Here is a 25,795-nt window from a genome sequence, read left to right as displayed (position 1 = left end):
CCAACGCAGAGAGTTTCTCAATAAAGAGAAACTTCTCCTAATAGGAGAGATCTATCGTTTTTAGATATGTGGACTTTTTAAAGTTAGGGGTCACGGAATTTTCATATAACTAAAAATTATCGGTGGGGTTTGAACCAAAGTCTTTACGACAGAAGTTCTGTGCTGTAACTGGCAGACTAGCCGTGATTCCTTATAAATTACAACAGAGAAGGAAAATAAGGACACGGGGAATTTGACTACTGATAGTACTTCAGTATCCAAAAGTCATTGTTAAAGGATTAAAAAGTGCTAAAGTGCGTTACGAAAAATAAAAAGTGAAAAATTTAATAGAACGGGTTGACACGGAAACTTTTGTTTCCTCATAACATTTTGTACATGCTAAATAATAAAACTATTAGTTTTTACTTTTTGCGTTTATATACGTCCTGTCAAGTGTTTTTGTAAATTAACAGCCGAAACTTTCCTATTTTTTTATCTAAAGTCGGGAAAAGATAGCACCAAGTAGATAGCAAGTCGGGATTCATAGCCCAATAACAGAAGCATGTCGTTTGGGAACGATTCCTCATCCTTCGGATTTAAAAGCGAGTACTACAATAAACAATAGAATATTTACTAAGATCAATATTGAATTACACCTTCTACCAATTCAATTAACTTATTGAAGTAAAATAATAAAAATGCATTGGTGTTTACAAAAAAAAGAGAATTTGAAATTTGCGAGTTGCAAACATTGATGGAGAGTACACTTGATCCATCAAGGCAATACAAACTGAACCCAATCAGGTTTTGGCCCGGAAAAATCAGTGAGGCTATGAAATACGTTACGTTGATGATACCGGCTTACTGTGAAAAGCGAGGGTCGTGATGAACATGGATGGTGAAAACGGCGGGAAGGGGGAGGGGGTTATGGGCTAAATAAACATCGCAATGATCCAACAAAATTGGAACTTAATTTAAATTACGCATCTTCCATGAAACATACACATCTGATGGTTATAATCACATTCAAACGTTTTACACTTTTGTTCAATGGTGAATTGTGATATTCACATTTTTTTAGTTCCTATTGATAATTATTATAATGAACATTTTAATGAATTATTGCATGATCTTGTTGGACTGACATAGGTAGTGAATGTTTCTTAAATAGACCTTTTTAATTTCTGTTAATTATTAATTATCAATTATCAATCAATTATCAATCATCGAGATGGGGACGCCACCTAGGTGCGTATTTAACCCAAATATGAGTGAAGGATGAGTGTAGAATGGAGTGTGATGACCTGTGTAGCTTTGCCAGGATCATTTATTTAAAGCCCCAATAATCAGGAACAGCTGGGTCCAGTTTCGAACCATCAAAAAGCTACTGACTTTTCTCTGGATTGAACCGGCGACCTAGTTTGATTATTAGGCGAGCACTAAAACACTCAGCTACCCAGTTAAAATTTTAATTGTTGATAATGATGAAAATTGCAATCAGGTCTAAGTGGATTAATTGAATGAATGTTACAATTCATTTGTTTAACTGAGTTTAGCTATAATGACTAAGGAATAGCAGTTAATAAATATCCTATATGATAACTAGTACTAGATATACCTTTTAGCCCGTATGCATTTATATGTTTTCCATTATACATGCCTTTAGTTTCCCTTATCAATTTCCCAATGATTGGAAACATGTTTTTAAACTTGTTGAATAATGATATTAATGGCTTTGTAAAAACAAACTTGTAGTTTAAAAGAGCTAATCAGATTAAATAAGCTACACCATTCTTTTAAGACACTCGATACAAAAAGATACAAAATTCTAAATGTATATTACTTATTTACACCATAAAACTTAATTTTACAGCAGGAAAGTTTAAAATTTGATTTAAATTATAATAAATTTGAATGCAATGAAATGTAAATGAAAAGGTTTAAACTGAAGTTAATTTTTTTACAGCTAGTTATCTGTGTAAGTTTAAAATCATATTTTCTACAAACACACATATGATTGTAGTTTTGAATTAATTTACAACGAAACAGGAATCTTGATCATGCATGCAATCACAAATTAATTGCACACGTCTAACATGATTTCTAAGCAACTTCGCTGCATTCATCATAAATTCTGTTAAGTAAAACAAACAATAGATCAAATACATTACCATACTAGAGTTTACATCACTAGGCGTGTCTTACTATTGTGTGGTTGTTGTCGGGTGTATGTCAGTGTAAATTATCCAACTCACTGTGAATTCTGTTATCATTTAGTAAAAGAGTTTTACAATTTTCTGAGGGGTTACATATTGTGAGTCGCATGTATTTTTTGTTTAATGATGTACAAACAAATCCAAATATACATGTAGGACTGATCGGGTGCAGCTTTGACCTATCAAAGGTTAAACAATATATTATATTTGAAACTACCATATATAACCTTCAGTGGAGGGAGTTATTCTGAGTCAGAGAAATGTTCTTCCCTAAAGACGAAATATCATTTTTATAGATATTTGGTATCACATTAAGGTGGGCTCCAAATTACTGCGGCATTATCATTTAGCTTAAGCAAATACCTGATTGGTGGTATTTGATCCCAAGACTCCATGACATAAGTCCCGCGCTAGATTCTCTAAAACATCTGCACCCTACACTACACACTACACCATTGATACACTTACATTTCTTTGTCTGTATTATACCGTTGGGGGGAGGGGTTCATGTGATTTTCCAGCTTTGGAGGGAAGGGGGTGTACTAACTTTGTTATGATTTGTATTTTCAGCTGAGGGCGAAATCAGATTATATATTTCAAGATGTTTTAAACCATTTTTCGCGTTTTTTCTATAATTGCGATTGAAATGTAATTAAAGAGGCTAACACGAGCCCTACCCCAAATAACACATCAAAATATAAATAAATTTTGCAGAAAACAATTAAAAAAGAATAAATAACTTCTTGGTCAGAAAACAACTTGTTCCGAACACATCTCCGATTCACATTCCAAACTCCAACTACCAACGAAACACAGAACGCACTACAACGCCAGAAATGATTGCCGGCTTCCCGCGGAAGCTTCGTGCCTCCTAGGCCGTCCTGACGTGTTAATAAATGAACATAATTCTTCAATAACAAGCCACTTAATAACGTTTAATAAGGCCTAACACGATCGCATCGTGCTTTCGAAAAAGTAGGGCCACCGAAAACGTATATTTAACTGTGATACGATCTGACTGCCGCTAGCCGCCTTCTCGATTGAGACGTCCCCACAACAGACACACACTAACACTCGGTTTTGAGGTAGGCCTAATTGTTCCTAACGTCATTCTGATTAATTACCACAACTGGGAATTATCTGTGATCTTTTAATTCCTTGAGGATCCAAGTGGAAGATCATAAACGTTTGAAAACAAATGGCATCACGGTCAGGGTAGAACCAGCAACCTTAAGATGTTTAAGGCAACCACTACAACCTATCGGCTACCAAGACAATTAAGGAAGCTGAACATCAGTAAGGAGAGTAATTTCTGCAGTAATCTAGCTCACATGTGATTCATATACAGGAATAAAATAATAATTAATTGTATGGTGAACTAAGAATGGGAGGGTTAGGAGTTTTATCTATTTTACTCACTTGATTCTAAATACCAGGAATAAAGGTGTATTTGTAAACGTAAATAATAACCTAGATAGGATACCTTTACCTACCTTTAATTTATCTTTAATACCTTTAGATAGGAATAATATTCGAATACAACTGAATTACTATCATATTAATAAGGAAAGTAATTCCATAAAACACATTATTCATTTTTATATAATCTTACAGCTTTCTTTATTGAATTTTTATGATTATAGTATGGTTCGATTTAGAGAATGATAACGTATGGCTTCATAAAAGAGTTTAGCTAGCATGGGTGTATTACCTTAAGACTATTTGGAATGAATTTTAAAACCCATCGCGAAGAGGTGCTTGTCAAATATTGTTATATTATTTATTTAAAAACTTATGACATACGTAACGAAATATTCATATTAGGAAATCGGGTTCGACGATTCCTTTAATATCTACGCCACTCAGTAGTGGTTCCAAGTGGGGGCGGGGTCCATATGGACTAAACCCCCTCCTCATTAGACTCTGTTAATATAAATTTTAACATTAATTTCGTCATAAAACATAAGAAGATTTCTGGACACAGTTCTAGACAAATAGCTTTAAAATCCATCAAACGTCTTTGTTTTTTTTTTATTTTCCAGGGAAGGACCCCCGGAACCCTCTGCTGATTTTACTGCGTGTAAACATCCCTGTTAGTCCCCCTTTACAAGGTTCTAGAGCCGCAATTGACGCCACTTTTGGAAGAAGGTCGATATTTTTACCAACCTATTTTATTTCGACATTCAAGCTCAATTAAATAGACCAATTTTGTGATACAAAGTGGCAACGATGCCAATATTGAATAATCAAGTCTATTACGGCAATAATACGTGTATTGCGTATTCTCTGTTAGTTCGTAAACAGAATTAATTTTAGACCGTTCCCGATGGAACTTGTTTAAGTTCTCCGTTAATAAACAAACTCAGCCGTTAATTGACTGAAAGTATTTACTTTTGGAGAGCCAAAACGTTGTTCATTGTATTTTCTCATGCCGATTCACAGTTGCTCTTTCTACGTACAAATATTGCTCTTTTTAAGTCGTTGGCTCTTTAGAGAACCCTATTTACGATGTGATATTTAATATCAATATTGTTAGAAACTTTCTTTATTAAAATTTAGACAAAAGTTTATTTGTATATGTAATGACAAAAGAATGAATATTTATGGTATTGTCATAATAAAAGAGGATATTGTAAGATTTTTTACCAATCATTAGATCAACCCTATAACTGAGGGTTAGCCCTCTTAATAGGAAAATATTATTTTTGTGTGAGTCTTAAAATATTTTAATTTATACAGTGGAGGCTTTAAACACTGAAACAAAAAATGTTGTTCTTTTCAAAAAACGAGAGTAAGTAGAGTGCGTTTTGAATTTACTAACAAATTTTCGTGATTCTACCAAACTGTAAATTTCATTTAATAAAAAATAGATTTCTCAGAAACCCAATAATGGCTTGCCTTCTGGTATTATAACTGTAGACTGACGCTAAAACAGTATATTTTTCCCTCAAATGAAAGCAATATGTTGACATCAACGCACGTAAACCATTGACTCTTGGTTACTGAGTAATTTATTCTATTCTATCGATAGTCAATCAAAGCTTAGACGTAACCTGTGTTAGCAAAATACATTACACATAACACACCTTTGTAGCATATGATCGTTCGAATCTCACTTATTCCCTTTGAAGGGGTTTATTGTTTTCTAAAGAGCATCTTAGTATTATCTACAACGGCCGAACCTACATAACAAGTAATGTTATTACCTAATGCACTTACAAATATTCTTATCCTAAAATAGAGCGACTCGGTTCCAATATTGTCGCTAATGTAGGAAGATTAACCCTCACATTGGAATAAATTTACTCAAATTGACCTTTAGTCGATAATGTAACTAAAAAAAACACCTAAGCTCGGTAAGTGAGCAGGCAAATGTAACTTTGTCATATTGTTCAAGCTATTTATCACAGAGACAAAAAGATTTTGCGGAAATTTAATTTTACCCTCAGTTTATATTTCCAATGTACAGTGTTAGTGACAAGAATATCATGAGCGTCACAAAACCAGTTATTTAATGGATGGTTAGTTTACTATTATTCAGAGTGTTTGTACCCACCACAGTAAGCATAATTGGGGGGATTAATTTATAATCAAAGTAAAGGGAAATAGAATATTGGAGTAAATTTCGTATATTTGGCTAAACGTCTATTGCGGATGTGCTATAAAAGAATGTATTCAGTCGTGTAACATTTTATGTTTTCTAGTCGCATATGAAAGCAATTAATCATAAACAATGTTAACAGTTCTGTTAGCCTGCTAATCAGCAGGTCTCCTGTTCGATCCTGAGAAAACTAAGCAGCTTTTAATGACTCGAAACTGGACCCATCTGTCCTAGGAAATATGGCTTTAAATAAATGGTTCTGGGTGATGAAACAGGTGATCTAAGTCAGTAACAAAGCTACACTGATAATGACATTTCATTCTGCACTCACATTATTGGGTTAAAATACGCACCTAGGTGGTGTCCCCATCTCTTTTGGTAATGATAATAACCAATGAATGACAGTATATTAGCCAGTAACCATGCTTCACAAGCCAACCTGCATTGATATTCATTAACGGATACTAAGGACGTTGCTGTTTGGTGAGGTAAATTCATTCAAGCGATTCCTTAGACATAATAGCTTAGCATTAAAACATTTTTGGTGATACGTTTACAGTTATTCATCGCTAAACACGCCCAACTCTTTTCCACTATCCATTCCATTTCACAAAACAAACCGGGACGCGATGTTGAACTTTTCTCTGTTTGAAATCCACTTGAACGGTTTCACTAAAAACAATTTGGATTGTTGTTCAAAGGTTTATTGCGGACATTTTCCATCACGAATGTAAAAAAAACAATACACAACGTTTCGGGATCTGGAATCTGATCCCGTCTTCAGGTGAAAAAACTTAACTAACACATTACAACTAACAATACACAAACGCCCAACCTAAGTTGGAATACACTACCGAGGGTAGTAGTCAAAAAATATGCACTGTATAGCAGTCAAGTCATGATACAACATGCAATTAATAACAAATCACAAAACACTATAATCTATAAAAGGTTTACGTACAAAAAACTCACACAATGGAACACTAACAACACCGTACGCTATGACTCCACCAATGAGACTGAACCAACATGGCTGACCAATCGGAAACGCGGAGACAACAGAAATGGCTTCCGGTCCCTGGAAAAGTAAAACCAACAAAATGGCGGAGCGATGTACGATGCCGCAAGATGGGTGTTAATTATGTTTATTCATATCACGAGTTTTACTACGAGTTAACATAACGTGCGAATTTTGAGGAGAACTCGTTATTTCCCTATTTATTGAACAATTAAGTTCCCTATCCTTTAGTTCCTTGTTCAAAATGGGTAGCCAAAGTGGCCTTATTTCAACCGATGACTGACTGATTGGTTGGTCTGCTAATTTAATGTATGAGGCTTCAATGAGTTTACGTTTGAAAAAATGAGGTTCCTTATGGACAATTTTTGCCTCTTCAAAATTCATACGATGATTTTCGGACCAGCAATGATGAGCGATCTTAGATTTTTCCACTAAACCTTTTTTGGTGTTTTCTCTGTGTTCTTTGATTCTAATGTTCAACGGTCTTTTTGTCTCGCCATAGTAAGGCCTGGAACAATCATTGCAATTTATTCTGTAAACACAGTTTTTAGTATCCTGAGTGTCATTTTTGGGTTTTGTTTTGACGAGACTCTGCCTAAGTGTGTTTTGTGTCCTAAATGCTGTTTGCACATTAAATTTCCTAGCAACCCTTCTGATTTTTTCCGACAGTCCTGACACATACGGGATTGACATGTGGACGAGTTTTTCCTTGCGATTTTGTAAAGGTTCACGCGTAGCCCTATCTTTCTTGCATTTGTTTATAATGGATCGAGGGTATCCGTTACTAGCCAAATCCTGTTCTACTTTCTTAATTTCATCCTTTAACTCATCCTGATTGGAGCAAATGCTCTTAGCCCTGTCAAACAGAGAGTAAGCAACCCCCTCCTTGACAGAAATTTGGTGGTTTGATTGAAAGTTTAGATACTGCCCTGTGTGTGTCTTTTTTCTATAAACAGATGTTCTAAGACTGTTCAAATGCTTTTCTACGCACACGTCCAAAAAGGGGAGTTTGTTTTGTGATTCCACCTCCATGGTTAGTTTTATGGAGGATGAAACGCTATTAAGATGCTCTAAAAACTCATTCAATTTATCATCTCCATGAGGGAAAACCACGAAAGTGTCATCGACATATCTCCACCATATCCTCGGTTTGAGCCGAGCTGAAGCCAAAACTTTTTGCTCAAACTCCTCCATAAAGATGTTGGCAAAGATAGGTGACAATGGTGACCCCATGGCCATACCCTCATCTTGACGGTATAATTTACCCTCTAATTGGAAATAGTTACATTGAGTACACAACTCCAAAAGTTCCATTATGACGTTAACAGGGAGTTTAGTTCTGTTTGCTAAAGTATCGTCGTTTGTGAGACGGGTCTCAATTATTTTTAGGGTTTCCGAAACGGGGACATTCGTAAACAGACTTTCAACATCGAAGCTGACCAGCTTGTCAGTATCAGCCAGTACGATAGATTTAGACTTTTCTACAAAATCTTTGGAGTTTTTGATAAACGAATCAGTGTTTCCTACTAAAGGCTTTAAAATGTCCAGAAGGACTTTAGACAATTCCCTACAAGCAGAATCACGGGAGCTAACTATTGGTCTCAGAGGAACGTTAGGTTTGTGGATCTTAGGTAACCCGTACATGTGTGGAATTTTGGAATGGTGTGGTGTCAACCGAGTCCTTTGTTTGTCGCTAAAAAACTTTTTGTGTTTTCTTAGAGTACTAGCGATTTTACGCTCGAAAGTTTCTGTGGGGTCTTTTTTCAATTGGGTGTATTGGCCAGATTGCAAAGTTTCTAACATTTTTTCTTCGTATGTCACAGTATCAAGAACTACCGTGGCATTCCCTTTATCCGCGGGCAAAATCTTTACAGTATCGGTCAGTCATCGGTTGAAATAAGGCCACTTTGGCTACCCATTTTGAACAAGGAACTAAAGGATAGGGAACTTAATTGTTCAATAAATAGGGAAATAACGAGTTCTCCTCAAAATTCGCACGTTATGTTAACTCGTAGTAAAACTCGTGATATGAATAAACATAATTAACACCCATCTTGCGGCATCGTACATCGCTCCGCCATTTTGTTGGTTTTACTTTTCCAGGGACCGGAAGCCATTTCTGTTGTCTCCGTGTTTCCGATTGGTCAGCCATGTTGGTTCAGTCTCATTGGTGGAGTCATAGCGTACGGTGTTGTTAGTGTTCCATTGTGTGAGTTTTTTGTACGTAAACCTTTTATAGATTATAGTGTTTTGTGATTTGTTATTAATTGCATGTTGTATCATGACTTGACTGCTATACAGTGCATATTTTTTGACTACTACCCTCGGTAGTGTATTCCAACTTAGGTTGGGCGTTTGTGTATTGTTAGTTGTAATGTGTTAGTTAAGTTTTTTCACCTGAAGACGGGATCAGATTCCAGATCCCGAAACGTTGTGTATTGTTTTTTTTTACATTCGTGATGGAAAATGTCCGCAATAAACCTTTGAACAACATTAACTCACCATCACCAACAATGAACTTCAAACAAAGAATTTGGATTGATCGCAGTCGAGCGGAGGTCAGTTCAAACATGAAGTGATACTGAAACTCAAGCTTTGTAAATATACAGGGCTGCAAATGACGTCCAACGGAAATCGAAAATCTTCTTTATGCCTTGTGTTACCAGCTGTTTGAAGTTGGTTACAGGACATACTATAGACCAATTAATTAATGGTCTATTGTCTGCGGTTACAGTTTTGAATGAAGTTGTCTTGTCAATTGCAGGACAGGTTTTAGTTTTGTTGTTTTTAACGTTTGAATAAATTCTAGTATATTTAACCATTCTTCTCAAGGTAAGATCTCAAAATATAGTTTACCTTTGAATCTGCACTAAAATATTTTTACTATCCTATTTGCTATAGAACACGGTTTTTAGTTATAGATATAATAGTACTTATAGTTTTACAATGTTACTTTTTATTTTTTTTTTTTTCAGCAATATGTAAGCGTAAAATAAATCGCTTTTAAAAACGTATCATTAAACTATTAAATTATATGTAAAAAAGGCAATTTGTTCTCATATTAAATAAACATTTCAGTTAACTAAAAAAGTTGTGTATGCGAGATAAAAAGACAGAAAACACTAAACTAACATGATAAGTAACTACAACTCAATAAACATTCATTTATTCCATTACTTTAAAATTTTATGGATAGAGGTATTTGTACGTTTGTTATTTTTGGACATGTTCTCACATTTGTATATGAGAATAAAATTATTCCTAAATCCTTATATTTTAGGATTAAAATATTATACTATATTTAGATCATGTTTAAAAGGCTTGGAGTATGTAAATGACGTCGTATGTTATTGGACGATCATCACCTCACGATCATCATCTCCAGGAAAGGTATAATTTTTACAGCCGAACAACCAATAACAAAGTTACAGTATGTCACAGAACACTTTCATGCTACTTTACTTGTACTTATCTTTTTCTAGCTGAACTAATTCGGGAGATGATACCAGTCCGACAAATCCAAACAAATTCAGTTTCAATTTACGAGCAAAAAATCATAAAAACTTGAAATTCGTCGTGAAATTTATGGTATAAATCGATGTATTCTGTCAATTTAATTTTTAGTGCAATTTACTATTTGTTAACATTTTTTTTATTTGTTAACGAATTCACGAATAAAACAGCCAGTTTTTTTTATTTGTTACGAATTTGTAAGTGTGTAATCAAGTAATGTGTCACTTTCTGCAAAACAGCCACACTCGTCGTTTTATGAAACATTTCAAACACTAAAGCATTCGTTTTCCTGTCCAATCTTTGCTCTATATTTCTCTCTCCCGTTTGCACAAGATATACGTAAACAGTTTTTACTGCATTTTATAAACTGTTTTGAACCGTAAAACATTCGTTGAATAAACACATCGAGATGAACATCTCGGTTGATGTCGACGACGACGGAGCAAATGTTTGTAGTCTTCTCCCACTGTTTGCTTCCGTCTGGCAAATTGAGTCAACCTACACTTGAAATCACCATCCCAATCTGCACTCGCGAATTAGTTCACGACGTTCTAAATGTGTATGTTTCGTTGTATCTCAGTATACCTAGTGAGGTGCTGTTGTATGTCAACAAATAGTAAATTTGAATATATCTTGAATGTTGTGTTGATCACTTTAAAGCTGGCGCTGTCAATACCATTTCGTGTTACTATTCGTTCGTCTTATAATGAGTAAAAACTCTTCTTCTCTATTGTTCAGTTTCCTGTGAACTATAATTGAACAACACGTTTTAACAACAACATTTCATAAAATTGTTAATTATATTACATTTGAATAGGAAGTGCGATGTTCAAAATACTTTGTAAACATGTTATTACTTCCCTAAAAGTCTTAGGGTAAATCTATGATCTACTTTTGATTACGTATATTAATTTGAAACATTAGCTTCTGTTGGGGTCAGCTCTTAAGGCCAGAAATTCGAGAAAAACATGTGTGAATATAAATATTAACCACTTCCTCTTCTATTATAAAAATGTTTAAGCCCATTAAATATTTGTCATTATGTTATAAATTACGTAATAACAAAATATTGGATAGTATGATTTTTTTAATTTAAAGTAAAGTTATAAAATAAACGAACTTTGTTTTAGGCCAGAAATTGACAAAATTTCAGATTACTGCTAACTACTATACTCATGAACTATAATACAGATGTAGAAATACTACTGTATAGTGGTGGGCATAACTAAAATTGCCCATTTGAAATTCGAGTAAAAGAACTTGAATTTTATTTAACTTATTATATTTTTTAGTTTTATGTAGAATGGCCATATGCTAAGTGTTTTACAAGAGTGAGATGAGTCCATTAATCCTTCGCATTATTAACTTTTAAGAACACAGTCTATTTACCTTTGTATGTTTGAGGCCCGAGCTGTAGTGAAAGATACCAAGTGGTGTTGAGTTTGAGGGTAAAGTCGTGAACGTCGATTAACTTATCGGACACGCTATTCAGATAATCTGGTCTAGCAGCAGCTAGCAGTCATTGCGTTACTCCGATCAAATCCGATGCGATCAGAGCCGGTGTAAACGGATTACCCGCCTAAACGTGGCGTGTTCGTTACGTTCCCGCGTAAAATACCGCCCTCAATGTATAGGGAATTAATAACTGTCCAAACGTTATATAATAATAACAATTAATTATTCAATGTAGGTGAATTCTACGAGGCATATTTTTTTAACTGTTATGGACATTTGAATCACATGAAATCATAACGATTTCAATGAGCTTTTATGGATTTTATTTGTGTTCCGGGAAATTGAAATATTTGAATACAACCACTAGTTTAATTATCCAACAAGTTGAAACTGTTACTCAACTAAACATTAGTACAGTATCATAATGACGATAAAATTACTTGTTTATCAAATGGAAACGCTTGCACGAAGAGAATTTTAATTCGGACCTCCCGCCCACTTCGGGTACTTAATTTCTACTTCAAGGGGTGAGATATTTGCTCCGAACTTTCCTTGTTCTAAACATGTTGTAATATGCTGCATCCAACTTGTTTTTAACATAAAAATGGATGTAACGTTAAAATTAATCACCACGCTGAATTAGTTTTCACACAAAACACTGTGTGAAAAATCTATATTGCTATTTAAGTTAGCTAAATGTTTTAAAAAACATTTCAAACGTTGTTTTAAATATAAAATAGAAATGTGTATATAGCACATGTAAAGTATGAACCGCACAGTTATAACTACTAATTGTTAATTAATTATTGTATGCAACCGTAAGAGGCAACACGTGCAAGTTAGCATACTATTTTACATTACTAGTACCTCTGTACTTGATCCTTCAAGCGATACTTTAGGTAGGCCTACTTTAAGAAACAGTTATTTATATGATTATGTTACAATTAAGGTTAATGATAATTGTACGAGTATATAAGGTTAAAGAAAAAATAAATAATATCTGTTAAAAATGGATGTATTAACAACTCGATGATCGGAAAGAGACGGGTCCAGTTTATAACCATCAAAAAGATAATGGTTCTTCTCAGTATTACACTAACGACTAGCTAATTACTTAGATAAATCCTTTAAACTTATAAAATAGAGTCAAATAAAACCAAATGTGCAAACGCAAATCGCGTCCAATCTGTGTAGGAAAGAATGTAAACAGACGAAATTTTCAATTAGGAAACACCGTGTTTAGTATGAAATTCGTTGAATGGTCAACGCGATTAACCAGATACTAGACAAGGCCTCTATTGTGTGGAATTCAATGGACAATGGCGCATCGTGGTACTGGATTGATTCTTAACTCCTCAGCACATTGCACGGCTCACGGCTATAGTGGACTTGACTGATAATCTTCTATTTTACCTGCTTCAATGGAAATTCCAACGTATATTGAGTACCGTCCAATAAGTTAGTACTTTACCGATGTATAGTGTTAGTTTAGTTGTTTTTAGGTTTCCCCATTTTCTACCCCCAAAACATAAAAATATTTAATGTCTTTCTGAATTACATTTAAAGTTTAGAGAACGCAAAATTTTATTATATTGAAGATTTGCTGCACATCTCCTTGCTACTGAGAACATTTCAAAAAACTGAAAATGTAAAAGTACTATGTTATTCTTATAGAGAATAAATAAAATTATGTAGTTTTATTGTGAACAAATTTGAAAAAAAATATTTCACACTAAGCAATTACATAAAACTGTATTAATGTTTAGTTGAGTAATAGTTTCAACTTGGCTAATTAAACTAGAGGTTGGATTCAAATATTTCAATTTCCTGGAACACAAATAAAATCCTTAAAAGCCCATAATACTTCCTTACATAAAAGGCTTCCCCTGGTACTAAGGAACACAACGAAAAAAGAATCATCCAATTCGGTGCACTCGTTCTTGAGTTATGGAATACCAAAAAGTTTTTAAAAGAGGGGTTCATTTTTATTTATATAAATTTAGTAAAAGGTATGATGAAGAAGGTGAATGAGGTGTAATGGATGGTTGTGGTATATTTATAGTATACTTCTCATTTTGTATGTATTTTGCATGTACATTGTACTTATTCAATGACTGGTTGATCTGCCTTGTTCCGTTCACAGCCCACCCCCTCAGCGCCTTTTCTGCTGAATGTATTTTTTCAGCTAGACAAAAACAACGAAAAAGAAATTGCGATCGAAGTGAGCAAGAGTTGAGACTAAATTTAATTGTTTATTTACAGTTGCAGTTTGATGAGCACCCCAGGCTAGGCCTGCGCCCCGTGCTCCTCCCTGCTGGATATAAGAGCTCCTCCCTCAACGTTCGGTCTTGTTACAGGTGTGGTGAGCGAGCATGTCCTAGTTAGCTGAGACTATGCGCATTGTACCTTCCCAGCCCATTGTTGCGGTAAGAGCCACCTAATATTATCAACTGTGTTTATTTTTGTTGTAGAGCATCAAAAAACGTAAAAATTATTGTTAAAATATTCGTTACCTCGAATTATCCTTTGAAGTTGTCGCACACGACATATTTCAATGTGTATCCTCTCATCTTCATGTGAATAGTGCAGGAGTATACACCAGAAGCTGTGGAAGTCGCCACGAAACATGTAGTGTATGACTACTGCAAAAGATGGTTTGATGTAACGAATATTGTATTTGCATATAAATTGAGTTCAAGGAGAAGGAAATCAATTCTGAGTAAACATAGGTCGGTTCAACCAAAATGTTATCAATATATGAGAATGAGTAAGTAATACTTTAAAAAATATGAACATATGTAAATACCTGATTAGGATGAACGCAGATAGCACTCATAAACTAGTTTAAGCAAAATGGTTAGTACCATCTCATCAAAATTATTGGTAAACCATTTGACAATGAGTAAGCAACACTTTTTACGATAATGGTTCTGTATATTCGTGCTTATAGTCATCCAAATCAAATAACGAAAACCCCTTTGAAAACCATAAATTTGCACTGCGAACCATAACGAAAAACATATTATTCGTCGGTTGCGCTTCATAACATGTTTATCTATAGGAATATGCTAAAATCGATGCAAATTAATAGAGTAAAAAGATGAGCTTATATTTACTCAATTTTGACAGTTGCGTTTGTAATACAATACTACCTATATGTAATACAAAATTTCATGGTTTTTCTTTACTGTAAGCATATATTTACTACGAATTTACTAGTAAAAAACAGCCCACGTTAAGGTATCAAAATATTCAAAATTTGTAATCCATTCATTAACTTGATTGATAATTAATTCTACGGCTAGTCTTTAACAAACCAATGCTACATTGATAAAGAAATATGAATGAACTAGAAGAACTAAAATATTAACTCATTCATGCATAGCAATCAATAAATTTAAATATAAATAGTGTGAAAAATAAAAATGAAAAATATATTACTATGTACATAAATGAAACTAAATATTGTTCAAACATTGGTTATTTAACCCTCCAAAACTGTCTGGGTAGCCGAGTGGTTTTAGTGCTCGCCTTCAAATCTCAAGGTCACTGGTTCGATTCCTAGCGAGATTGTTAATGGACTCAATTAATGTTATTTGTCACTGGATTGTCTATTAATGTTGCTATCTAACAAAAAGGTAGACGTTAGATAGTAACAAGACCAGGGTTGGAACCGTTCCCTTTCAAAACGTGACAATGGCGTGGAAAGAAAAAAAAAATTCGTACATTATCTTTCGTTTAGTTAGTGTTTGGTAAAACAACGCGCAAGCTCTTACTAACAATAATAATTCAACAGAATAGTAAAGTGACTGAATACGAAACGCGTCAAATAAACTGCTATTCCTTTTGCATCCGTAATTTACATGACAAACTCGCAGGGACAAATTCTGATAATGAAATCCCTCTAGACTCGTGACAAAAAGAACAAACGAATATAATTTGCTCAACGCTTACAACTAACTACAAGGCTACTAATTACTTCAGGGGAGGGACGGTGTTGACTGTAGGAAACTCTTTTACACTGCGTCAAAGTATAAGCTTCAAGCGGGCTGTAATGTAATATGACATCAGACAAGTTTTCATACAGTTTTTTTCCTATACTGCAACTTTTGCAAAAAGAAATTTTACAGCGTGTAAAATTTGCATATATGGTGTATTTAGTCATCAGACAAAGTTTTATACAAATTAACATCAACATCAATGTTAGAAAAACAATTCATTGTCTTTTGTATACTGAAGTGGCCATCCCAATGGACAGCTTTGACCAAAAATTTCAAATAGGGCATATTTTGACTTTTTCCTTTAATGTTTGGTACTGCTCTATTTTATTTTACACCAAAGATTATCTATTATGTTGTATGATGGTTTAAAAAAATCATCAGATTTTTTAAATATAAATTAACATCCCCATCAATGTTAGATAGACAATTCATCGTATTTTGTACTAAAATCCAAGTGTGTAGCCCCTGAGCTGATTGACGCAATGTAAGACTAAATTACTTACGTAATCCCGTCACATCTCAATCAAATATGTATTCAGGCCATTTTTCGGTGTTAAAACACCATCGTCATCTTCAGGAACATATGTAGAGTTGATCAGTAGTTAACATGTTGTAACGTGTACTTCTGACGATGTTAACTACTGATCAACTCTACATATGTACCTGAAGCTGACCCTACAAACAGAGGAAACTGTGGTACATTTCAAAATTGAACCATTAGAGGGCCACTTTCAAAATGGCCGTGGTCCTAACGAATTAACGATTGCAGTTCAGTTTTATATTTAACTATATTAACTTACAATCTGTAACACTAAAACAATTTATTAAAAACCTTGATTTTCACTAAAACGTTAAAAGATATATTTTAAAAGTAAATATAAATATGTAATGTGCCCGTTCTTTGCTCGGATTAGAGATGTAATGATAATTTCATGTAGTATCAACATTTTACTTTTTCTGTTCAATACTTCAGGGTATGGCTTGAAGTGAAACATCTTGCTTCTGTTACTTGAATAATTGTTAAATTTAAGCTATGTTTCTTCTCTGTTTTTTGGCTAGGTTTCTACGGTAAAATATGTTTATCTAGATTCAAGTAACACATCCACAAAGGGGATAGAAAAATTCCGGGACACCCTGATGATGGATATTACTTGTAAAGTAATTAGACGGTTACTACGTCATGTTCAAATTAGAACTTGAAATATATCTGCCTGCTGTATCTTAATGCTTGGCTAGCTAAATAAATGTTTAATACCAATATTGTGTATCCGTTTTTTTATCGTAGGAATCGTAATGCGGGGTTTTCTATTTTCCAACAATACAAATAACATTTTACAATATTTTTGGAAGCGCAAAGAGACGCTATTATTCTCCACAGTCAATACAGCCAGCAAACAAAACCTTTCAAACAGAGCTCAAACGCTGTTCTGCGATGATATATGCTGATCGTATTGTGTTATAAATCTTATTGTACTGCATTATTAAACTGAGCTTGCTTGATTCGGTAAAGCATTATGCGCGCTGTTCATACCCTATCGCTCATTTGGTTGTTTTATATTATTTTGTCAAAAGTAGTATAAACTTTATAGACTTGTTTTATTTTGTAAGATAAGTGTGAAATAATTGTGTATGGATGATTTTAGACCTCAAAGGTTTTGTGACGATAAACTCTGGGAGTTTTAAGTTTATATTCTGGGGAATGTGATTAATTCAAATTATTCAGTAAACTTAATAAAACGCACTTTTCAGTTGACGTAGGATTATGGTTAATTATAAGTCTTATCGTTTGGCTATATATTTAGTATATGGTATTAATTTAATTTTCCAGGTAGCTATTTCTTCTCAATATTGAGAAGAAATAGCTGATAGGAATAGGAACTTTTTATACACCCCCTGAATTAAAGGACCTAGAATATTTATAGGCCTATGTGTTTCCCAGAATATTTATACCTACTAGAAACGATGATCAGCTATTCTTTGTCAAACGTCATTATCCAAACCCCCCCCCCCTTCATTATCCAAGCGATAAAATTCTAAGTTTCTTTGGAGATATCAAAGCGGAAGTATCACGATCATGAAATAAATTGCCAAAAATGAGTTCAAGTAACAAATAAGTCTCGATACTGAAATAATAAAAAATATAATTTAGTGCTTGATTGGAATTGTCGACTATTTTACAAGAATCACTCGAAGCCTTACAAAAAATCCAATTTGCAAACATCCCGTTTTAATTTAATTAATGAAAACGCAATTCCATTAGTTGACAAACGTAACATTTTTGTCCCGGTTAATTTACAGGTGATGGACAAAACACCACCGCTGTGTCAAACAAACAGTGATGTTGATCCCCGATATTGTGGGCCGCTGCAGATATTGTGATATTGTGATATTGTTTGTTATATTTACAGCCCTGGGTGCCGCCCTTGCATATCTGAATCGTTATTGGGAGACGTTTTCCTGGACTCCTTCCAAAAATAACTAACTGCAATCAATTCTGTCTGGGTTGTTGAATAGAGTGGTTTGTTTGTTTGGTACACTGAGGTGGAAATAAAGTTATAAGATTTGTTTTGAGGTAAGATTTCTATGGATTATATAGATTTTTCAATATAGTTTTACCTTTTTTGAGGCAGGCTGATATAGTGAGTGCGCTCGCTGCAGAGGCACGCGTTCAAATCCCTCCAAACACCAATGAGCCAATCTTGAGTGGAAGCTCCACAACAACGTTAAAACACAAAAGGCATTATACTACATATGTCTTTGTATAACACATTTACGTTAATATAAAGCTTATTTTAGTGCACTTATGAATGGTTGAATGCAACTCTATTCTGTATTTCCCAAATCGCAAATAATGAAACTTTTAGAAGCTATTTAAAAGTTCTAAATATAATGTTAAGTATATTCTCTGTATGCTACTTTTCAATAGTCTTCTTACTGTGTACTTGCTGAATTTACAACGTCCAAAATTGCATGTTTTACATTTATGTAATAAGGTTTCTTGATAAGGGAAATAAACATTCGTAGATGGAGTTGTAGGTGATTTTCAAATAACCAACTAGTCAGTAAAATAACTTGGAGTTTTCGGCATTCTTTCCCGAATTCAAAATTACACATTTTCTTGTATTGTTAACGTTGACACACTGAAGTTAACTCTTATTGAGGTTTGCTAAATCTGACTTAACATTACTCTGAATATAGATAAATGATTAATATTGTTTTGCATTGAAATTATTAGAAAAAATAATGATGCACCGATTTGGTATTTTTATTTAATGTAGGCTATGTAATATTTAGTCGTTAGATGTAGCCATTAGTTTCTGATTATTATAAATGTTACCGAAATAACTTTTGTTTTAGTATTTTATAAAAAACAAATCCTCTATAATTATATTTTTTACTTATATTAGGAATAACTATTTTGAAATACATATCTTTGTGATTGTCATTGCAGACATCTCAATGTCCTGGGGACGTCAACAAGTAATATAACCCGAATGTTTTTTTCCCTATTCTAATAATGGTTACATTTCAGTACTGGGAAATTCGCTTACGGGGTTTCTCCGAATTCGTCATTTCGATAAAGATGTTCTGCAAAACAAAATGTTCATTATAACTGAGTTGTTGTATGTAAACAGTGTTTTCATGTTAAATAAACTGAGCTTAAAGATGCTTATATTACTTCCATTCATAATCCCATCTACATTTCAAAAGATATTAAATAATTGCTACTTGTAAAGCAAAGTCACAAACGAATAACTAAAACATCAAAACCTGTCGTCATTAATGATAAACATAGTCACACAACAATCACACAAAACCTTTTCAGATTATTTATATTATTTTACTAAATACTTTCCTGTTAATAGTCATTTTAACTTTTCAAAGGATTGCTTTACTCTTTTACACTTATGCTTTTGAACCTCAAACGATTTTGACGTTTCATTTGTTGCGTTGAAACCTGTCAAACGTTGTAGTTCGCTCACTTTATGTTTTCAGCTGCAAATACAATGTTTTGGAACTGATTGTTGTAATTAACTTTAATTGATACTTTTCTTCAGGTTATGACACAAATACTCAGTATATGATTTACTAAGTAAAGTTGTATTATTTGAACACCTAAATTGGTGTGTTTTGTGGTTTAACCTGTGCATACAGTAATATGGAAGAGATGGAGAGCCTTTGAGGAACGTAGTCACAGAAAATATTCATTGTAGTTGTTTTTTTTTCTTCTATTGAATCTACTCCCAACCGTCTACATCAGAACTGCGCTAATTTGACATAGAACCGGAAACAAAACTGATCCTTGGTGAAGGCAGTTTAAATTCAGGAATTAAAATTGTATATAATTGTACGGAATCAATTGTCATCAATTAAAATTAGTTCGGCTTCCGTTCAAAATATCGATTCCTTTCTAGATTTTGTTGAAAAATTAGGTATTAAGTAATTTACAAACGAACTTAACCTACGCTGAAAGGAAGCGGTTCGTTATTGAAATATGCATGTACGAAATTAGCATGCATAGAAATAAACTGCAAAAGAACCCCAAATATGAGTAAAATCATCATCACGGTTAAGAAAATAATATACTTCACTGAACTAACCCAATCAAGTTAATTGGTATCAATTCAGACGCAATACAATGACGAATCCTTTAGTAAATACACAACAAAAACGAGAAAAGTCCAGAGTGATGCTTTAATCACATTCATTGCCAATATTTGAGTGAAAACAAGAAAAACCTTACGTGTTAAATCAGTTAAGTAAATATTGGCGTCATGTGACATATGGTTTCCACACTGTATGTTGTGAAGTCATCAGAAAGAACAAACTTGAGTGTAAATGTGTAGTACTTGTTAGTCATACTCAGCTAATTATACTTTAACTGCGTATTTATTCTCGTTATATGGATTTAACCTTAAACCAATAAAAATAGGTAAATTCATATTCACTGAAGTTGTAGGGAATTAAATCCCTATTAGAACATTTGACGTAAATTTTGTACGCTCTCAAACCGTATGCAACGCGAATATTCAGCCAAAAGTAAAGTAATTGATACACATAATTATAGTAAAACCTATGGCAGTATAAGTTTGGAGTGCACTTCGTTAAATCAATATAAAAAGTTCTTTGCCATACCATCGATATAAAAAAACTCAGTTACAACGTGGCTTCGTGGATTTTTCTTTGATTAAACTTAAGAATCTTTAACAAATCGAATTTAAATGGTGGGAGTTGCGTTACCATTGCAGGTTTACTTTTAAAACATTCACCTCAATTTGTCCAGGCTTGGTAAGAATCCCTAAATTGAAATATCATCATGGTAAATATTTAACGTATTGGTGCAGTAGCTTTCTTTGCGTATTATTTCAGTTTAATTAGTTCAGTTTGGGCACTTCAATTTTACAAATGTATAGATGAATGTCTATGAGATAGATTAATAAATACTCATCTCATGTTGAATAACAATACTCGTATAGTCTATAAATAAGTCAATTTAATAAGTTATATAAATAGCAACCAACGACCGAACAGTGGTTACTTGCCGTTGAATTTGCATAGTGTTGACTCTATTTTATCCTAAACTCTATTTAGGAGCATTCATCTGAAGCCTCATACATATTGAAATTGCTCTTCTGCCTCCTAGACCCTACCAGAATTCGCAGTTTGATTACTTTGACAAGTTGTAATTATTGAGGACCCCTTCGTCCAACACATAAACGTGTGTTGGGTGTTGATTTGTAAATAGGTACATTGCTCTGAATTATAAGTTATCTTGTTAAGAAACTAATTAACTTCTTTTTCACCCTTATCCTAGTTTATAAAGATACTAGCAGCTATGCCCAGGCTTTGCAACGGGGTCAGTATGCAAAAGAGACAATGTTGGTTCTTTGAAAATGCCTTAAAAATAGTTTCACTCCTACCATTTAATTTAGAAACGATATTGAACTTACTTTATAATAGCCTGTTTTTGTTAACACTGTGAACACTTATTTAAGACTACATAGGATACAAAATCAATGATAGATTTTATGGTGTAATCAAATAACATGTGGTGTGACAAATAATGGTTTGTATTGAAAATAAAAAGCTATCGCAATAGTTACACACCTGTCTGTAGTGTAATATTTTAACATATTTCAGTGAAATTATAATCAGGCAAATGGAAATTCGCAGAGTTTGCTGCGGCGGGGGTTTTATATTACTGTATACACAAAAATAGATCCAAAAAATAATTCTCATAAAACTCAGGATAATACCCTAGGTTAATACGGCAATGATTATAGAATCTTAATTATTTCGTATATCCATCAATAATTTCTTTCACAATGAATTTCCTGTAAAATATTATTACGGCATTTCACAAAAAATATAAGAACAGACTCGGTATGGATCATAAACATACACAAATGAAGTAACTGAAAGAATCATAGACTAATGAAATAACATTAGCAAGGGTATGGTTTGACAACTCCATATAAGTAATGTTAAATAATGTTTACATTTAGGTGAGTAACATAATATTAGCAAAAATCCCAAAAGGGAAGTAGCTTTTACCGAAGGTCTCATGGTAAGACCTAAGCCGGCTTAAAAGCAAGCTCCCTCGTTGCATATACAGCATTTTTGAGTTTTCATTGGGTCCACAAAGAAAAAATCACACAAACTCGCCAAAAATCGAGTAATCATCACGAAAAATCGTCACACTCTATCTAGTGTGAATCTATTTCAGAGCAATATGACCCACTTAACCCCAGACATCACACCACGGACAGACAGACAGGCAGACAGACCACCTCGGTAAATCACAAGTGGAGCTTTCGGCCAACTCAGCTAAGCTAACGAGCGAGGCGACAGATATTTCTAGAAACTCAACAACTAAATAAATCATACTTTTGAATTATATTTCTCACAGCAGACGTCCACTATTAAGTTTGGATAGGTGTGTAACATATCATTCGTTTTGTTTAGGTCTTACTCTTTTTTATTCAAATTTTATTGTACTGTGGGGCTACCATTTGTGGGAAAAGCTACTTGGTCGTCAAGCCAGTTGATCGCCATTTAAAAACACAGATAAAAAACGAAAATATACTCTGTCAACAAATTTGTTGCCCAGTAATCCCGTTGAGTGACATTAAATAAATAAATTAAATGCAATAGTTCGAGGAATTACTTGTCTGTCAGGATGGTTTGCTGTCTGGAATCTTTCTCGGCATGTTCCATGGTGGCGGAGGCACGTAGGAGTGAATGATTTAAAATGTTTTTAATACTTATCGTTATATTTTACTATTATGTTTGGATCGGTATAGAGCACCCGATTTGCTTAGGGTTTAACCTCCTCTTATTCTAGCCCCTATAACTAGCGTTATGTAAATCAAAACAAAATCATGATAGTTTTTCATTGCTCTCTTTCTCTTTCTTCTTCGCCATCTGGTAAAGTAACAACAAACAGTCGAGACTGACAAAGCTCCGGTCGCCATGTTGTAAACACACGACTGCAACACTATGCATACAATGACAAACGTATCATAAACGGACACAACAAACAGTGCGCAGTGCCGGACTTTGATGATTTGTCACAAATAAAAATCCACAACGGATATATTTGTTTGCTAAATCACAGACGGCGTCCGCACCTAAATAAATCCGCCGGAAGACTTTTATTGGCGGTTTCACTTTGTTTATTGTACAGTTTATATTTTGTTTTTGCCGACAGTGGAGTTTTTACGTGCATATGACTGTTGTGTGGCTTTGTTGCAAAAGGGTTTGCTTCTCCATTTGTCGAGCTGTAAATTAGAGGAACGTGTTCCTCGAATGTAAACAAAGGCTGAAGGTTTAATTTGTTTACAATCAGCTGACTAGCTAAATGTTTGAAATAACGTCTACAACTTTGTAAAACCGCAACTTAGATGGCACTTGGGTTGGAACCCTGGGGTTTGATGTAGGGTGAAAGTATGAAGCTAAGTGCCTTCACATACCATAGCAGGATACCTTTCTTTACGGTGATATGTATAGCCAAGAACCCTCTGAACGAGAATGAGAATAACACTTTAGCTTATTTTATTTTAATATTAAATCATTTAAAAATTCCTCATACTCAACCTGAAAGTTATTATATGTATTTGTATTCTATACTTTGTTATTGTCTATGACTAGTAATACAACACCTTAATGAGTATATGCAGAGTGAATCACGTTAGGTGTTCATTATTGATTTCAGATAGTTGGTCTTAAAGTGATGACATGAAAATCATTCCCACCAAACTAACCGCAAGGTATAATATATATTTTAAATGTTTTTTTTTTTAATACAGAATGTACCATAAGACCGGTTAACTAATTCGAATCTCACCATTGTCAAATACAAAGATGATGTTATACTATCCTACACTTTGTTGTGATGAAAATTTGGCTATTTTTATTTGTTTAAAAATGGCGGCTCTTTTTGTCAAATATATGGTGCTGTTTTGAATAGCCTATATTTTGTAGAAAATTTGGATATCTCGACTCTGATTTAGTTTTGGCATTCCTTTATGGATACATTTCGTAAAAATCATACAATCATACAATAAAATCAAACAAACAGATACAGACCAGACTTTTAGACACGTTTAGATGACGTTTTTCCTATTTTTTTCCTATAGTACAAAATACACAGAAGTGTTCCAGAGAGTTTTACATATTGTATGTATTTAAATGTATTTTTGCTTGTTTACCATCAATTTAATTTAACGATGATTTATAACAATCAAAGCAGCATGGTATCAACAGATCTCATAAGACGATGTTGTGTAAGGAACACTGCTGGGTCTGTACACAGCGCCGGGTTGGCTTCATAATACCACAGCGCATAACAATAACATTAACATTAACGTTAACGTTAACCCGAGCAGTGTTTACCGAGGCTCCCAGATGTCCTTGAGTTATTGGAAAACCATTTCCGGCCAGCTGATGTTAACCTTGATAATATAACAACCCGTTCAACATTTACTACATGGTAACAAATTTAATAAAACTCCTACAAAAATACTCAAATCATTGAGATTTTAGTAAGTGTATGACCTATTACGATTTTTTATAGTTTTATTTTTAGAAAATTGCAAGTACATTATGCAAAATTTGCATAAGTATTATTGCTTATTACATATTGCGTGATCATGAAATTTACCTAGGGTATAATTGCAGAAGCATGAATATTTTGAGAATTTACGAAATCGATATTGACAATTTAATCAAATACGGTTTGCAGAAGAAACGCAAACACTCTATCATATTAATTTCTATTTGGAATCATTGTATATTAAAATATCATTTTACAGATCAATCCAAGCTAGGCAAACAGACTGATGTAATATTTGCAAAAACATTAATTAAACTTTGTTGGACGTAATTGGGGTGTTAAACGAGTAGCAAAACTGAATTACTTAAACGAATCAACAATCAACATCGGGGTTTACCAATACCAAACTAACTAAAATATCAGATAACTTCTATGATTGTTTACTTCCTATCCACAAATTTGTTTTCAATCAATAGTATAATATAAAAATGCGTATTCTAAAGTCATAATAACGTTATAATTGGAGTGTTTTAAACCACTGTGAAATTTTTTTACGGTTGCCGATTTGAGATTCAAAGTGTCACTTGAAATAAAATGCATTTTAAAAATTAGCACACAGGTGACGGACGATTATTTTGGTCGAGTGATACCAACATTACTGCGTTGAAAGTGACGGTTGGCAACAATGCTCCTGACCGTCAAATGCCACCTGTTTTCATTCATTCGCAGTAATTGCTAACCTGTGTGCCAACTGCCAAATCCGTTCTCGACGTCCCGTTGGGAACATGCCACGTCGTTTAGTCGTATGGAAATATTCTCTCTTTAAAACTATTATATCAACTATATCTTATATCGCTCCAATTAGATGTGGTAAATAATTTCGATTAATATCGAGTGGGAAGATGGGATGCTTGTAGGTAACGATGTAATACTTCATCTGGTATCTATTCTCCGGTC

General features: G+C 33.8%; 1 protein-coding gene across 1 annotated transcript in view; it reads left to right on the top strand.

Moving 5' to 3' along the window:
- Window positions 1–25,795, top strand: part of LOC129004511 (uncharacterized) — a 217,533-nt gene that overhangs the window by 172,476 nt on the left and 19,262 nt on the right. The window contains exon 5 of the mRNA XM_054433122.1: window positions 14,140–14,208. Within this exon, the coding sequence (XP_054289097.1) occupies window positions 14,176–14,208 (33 nt within the window). The 5' untranslated portion in view covers window positions 14,140–14,175. The remainder of the gene's footprint in view (window positions 1–14,139; window positions 14,209–25,795) is intronic.

Source organism: Macrosteles quadrilineatus, unplaced genomic scaffold, assembly GCF_028750875.1.
Source record: "Macrosteles quadrilineatus isolate MER2022 unplaced genomic scaffold, UCM_ALF_1.0 Scaffold_9__3_contigs__length_116548681, whole genome shotgun sequence".
In the NCBI taxonomy this organism is placed as follows: Eukaryota; Metazoa; Arthropoda; class Insecta; order Hemiptera; family Cicadellidae; genus Macrosteles; species Macrosteles quadrilineatus.
Note: the sequence above shows the minus strand (reverse complement) of the source record. Positions and strands in the feature narration are given on the sequence as shown.